Source organism: Phoenix dactylifera, chromosome 2, assembly GCF_051530095.1.
Source record: "Phoenix dactylifera cultivar Ajwa chromosome 2, Ajwa_hap1_PhDact_Kaust_v1.1, whole genome shotgun sequence".
NCBI lineage: Eukaryota > Viridiplantae > Streptophyta > Magnoliopsida > Arecales > Arecaceae > Phoenix > Phoenix dactylifera.
In genome coordinates this window covers 58,789,504-58,792,705 of record NC_143191.1, presented here as the reverse complement: position 1 = coordinate 58,792,705, position 3,202 = coordinate 58,789,504, and the positions used below count along the sequence as shown (strand labels likewise).

Here is a 3,202-nt window from a genome sequence, read left to right as displayed (position 1 = left end):
AGTCCTAATCCAACTACAAAAATTATGATCAGCTCGAAGTTAGTAACCCAAAAAATTCATGCTGCAATATCTCCTAATCACATGGACTGTGAGCCAAATCTACTCTAATAATATTTATAACAACCCAAAATTTTATCCAAAAATACTAGCTAAAATTTTTTATTTGAATCCTTTAACCTTACATAAATATTCAAGATCTACTTCACGTGAGATTATACATGCATCCCATTGGTCAAACCAGAACTTTTCCGAAAATACTAGCTAAAATTTTTTATTTGAATCCCTTAACCTTACATGAATATCCAAGATCTACCTGAAGTGAGACTGTACCTACCCATGGGTCCTTATGGATGGGCTCCATCAACTTCCACTTCAAAGGTTGCCCGTACTCTACAATACTGAAGCCCCATGTTTTCCCACCCCACCCTCTATAATTCTGTTGTCCACTTACACAATTTCCTTCTACTTCTTTCTCTGCATCTTTTTTCCGCAATGTAATATTGTAACCCTATATAAACTGGCTTAGAAAATGGCTGTCGTATAAATATATATTGTGGTTATGCTTATAAGTACATCGTAGCAATAGAATAACTAAAATTGTAGGACGGCCATAATGTAATTATAGCACACCTATGCTAGTGCATGATTGGGATACATGCAGGGCTGCTTTCAGGGGAGTACTATTTTAATCATTTCATTTACAATCTAAATCTAGTTGATATAATGACACCTGTACAAAATGCCTGGGGGTAATTTTCGAATTGTTTAGATCGTGGAGCTGGTGCTAAAGAATTAAAAACTGCATCGCCAAGTGCGAAGAAATTTAAAGCACAGATGTTAGCCATATATATGCGCAGAAATTTTGTTAATTAATTAAAAAATTAACCAGAAACACGACGTACAGATTTTTATCTCGTTGGCTTGTTAGCTTTTGTAATGACTTTTCCAATTTATGTTATGATTATCCAAATACCTGAACAGAGAGGAACTGGATATCCTAAACAGCGAAAGACCTGAACAGCGGAATCAGATGCCCTAAACGGAATAGTGGTGAATAGATGATTAAACCCCCCATTGCACTGCACTGAATCACGGGCGGCCATGATTAAAGGCTGAACTCAGGTAACATATCCCCGCATGTCTGGACCCAGAATTGAATCTCCCTCCCGTCCTCACAAGCAAGCATGCAAGCAAACTGCCAGCATCCGGATATTTAGTCTCTGCAAGTAAGAATGTAAGATTCAGCAGGATTACTTGCCCAAAAAATTAAAAAAAAGAGAGAAAAGTTTGACAGGATTCACAATCCCCCATTACAGAACAAGGAAACTGTACACATGCGGTCCAGCTTGTATATATATATATATATATATATATATATATATATATATATATATATATATATATATATATGTTACAGAAGGAAGAAAGAGATCACGGAAGCCACTCTCCCGCATCTCACACGAAAAGAAGAAACACTCTCAGAGCTCGTCTTCTCGTCTGGAAGAACCTCCCATGATGTTCTCCTTCGCGGTCTCGTAGTTGGAGGCGAGGGTCTTCTTGGTGGCATCCAGAGCTTCCCCGGCCTTGGTTCTGGCAGCAGCATACCCCTCCTCAACCTTCTCTTTGGCCTTCTCCTTGGCCTTGAGGAGCTGCTCCTGGGCCTCCGCCTCCGCCTCCGCTTCTGCGGACTCGCTCGCAGCCTCCTCAGTGGCACCCACGGCGGCATCCTTGGCCTTCCCTGCGCTGTCCATCGTCCCTTCCCTTACTTCACCGGCCGTGTCCACCGATTGATGCCCAACCTCCATCGCAGCATCCTTGGCCTTCCCTGTCTTCTCCATCAGACATTCTCCTGCCTCGCCTGCCTTCTCTGCAGCACGTCGTCCCGTTTCTGCCAAAAATTTCAGCAACAAAGCTCAATCTATGCTACCGACAGCATAAGTAGTCAGAGGTTCGGACCAACGGAAATCTCTCTTATCATCTACCCTCCACTCGTTCTACATCTGATAATCATATATGGATAGGTCATGATGTCCTTACCGGAGGCAAGCTCTTGCGCTTTATCCTTGCTCCCCTTAGCTGCTTCCCCCGTTGCATGGGCAGCCTGCTTGGCTGCCTGTCTGATGTCCGACGCCTTGTCTGCGGATTTGTATGAACATGTATATTTATTAGTGTAAGCAGACAAGCTAGGGAAAGGGACTGGTTTTCATCATTTCACGGCACCAATAGATGTCGATTATTTTAATTCGTAATCACTCACCGGAAGCCATCTGTTGGGCCTCTCTTTTGGCACTCTCCACATTATCTCGGGCCTTCTGAGCTGCCTCCTCTTCCTCTCGCTTCTGCTGGTGTTTGAGACCCAATCCCTCAGAGATCTTGTCCTTGGCCCAGATGGTCCATGACTCGGAAGAGTCCTCCTCCCCTGCCTTCCCGGTTTCCTCCTCCTCTAGACCAAATTTTGTTGTCTCTGCGGCCGCTGCCGCCGCAAGGAGGAGCGGAGCAAGTAGCAGCAGCATCCGCACCGTGGAGCCCTTGTGAGTGCCCATTCTCGCGAATCGACTACAAGACTACCTGATGATTGATTAATGTGGAGTTCCACGAGAAGTATCGAGATTTGCTCGTTGCTGTCCTTTCCCTTTCTCGGGTTGTAATTCCTCTGCGAGGAGAGAATCGGGTTGGGACTGGGCAAGAGGGGCGCGGCCGGCATATTAACGCCCGGAAACGAGCAAGGCCTGGTGGCTTGTCGCGCGGGATGGGATGCAACGTGGCTCTTGAGCCTGTAAGGTAGCGCGGTCTGGCACCAAGTGTCCGACTGCCGGGACGCGTGTCAGCGCATCCCATTGACTGATTTTGCCGCCTTAGCTGAGGCCGAATTCTAGACGACTCGAGAGCGCCTCAACCAGGCAAGTCCATCTTCCAAGGGAAAGATTTCTCTTGTAGCGAAAAAAAAATAGGGAAGATCCATCGACCAACTTAGTTGAAAATAGGCAAAACATTCATGCAACGCATGAAAATAGATTATAATATAATAAAAAAGAATGAAGTTAGCTGAAATTAAAAAAACTTTCAGGTGGAATGGACTTTACTCAATGTAAAAATGAGACACGGAAGTATGGATACACATCCAAATATTTTACTTCTCAAAAAGAAAAATGATGAACTGAAAAAATAAAAAGATAAATTAAATGATGTACCCTGAAAGAAT

General features: G+C 44.2%; 1 protein-coding gene across 1 annotated transcript; it reads right to left on the bottom strand.

Annotated features, from left to right (window-relative positions):
* Positions 1-921: 921 nt before the first annotated feature.
* Positions 922-2,709, bottom strand: LOC103723195 (uncharacterized). Its single transcript, XM_008814032.3, has 4 exons — positions 2,258-2,709; positions 2,038-2,136; positions 1,460-1,888; positions 922-1,220 (listed from the first exon to the last, which is right to left on the bottom strand). The coding sequence occupies exons 1-3, from the start codon at positions 2,541-2,543 to the stop codon at positions 1,479-1,481; spliced, it is 795 nt and encodes a 264-aa protein (XP_008812254.2). The 5' UTR covers positions 2,544-2,709; the 3' UTR covers positions 922-1,220; positions 1,460-1,478.
* Positions 2,710-3,202: the final 493 nt, after the last annotated feature.

What these genes read in the sequence shown, in the direction of transcription:
- LOC103723195 (XM_008814032.3), bottom strand. Translation starts at nt 2,543, where the DNA reads ATGGGCACTCACAAGGGCTCCACGGTGCGGATGCTGCTGCTACTTGCT. An exon ending in GGCCCAACAGATGGCTTCCG is followed by an intron (nt 2,137 to 2,257) that starts GTGAGTGATTAC and finishes ACAAATCCGCAG; the next exon opens with ACAAGGCGTCGGACATCAGA. An exon ending in AGCGCAAGAGCTTGCCTCCG is followed by an intron (nt 1,889 to 2,037) that starts GTAAGGACATCA and finishes AATTTTTGGCAG; the next exon opens with AAACGGGACGACGTGCTGCA.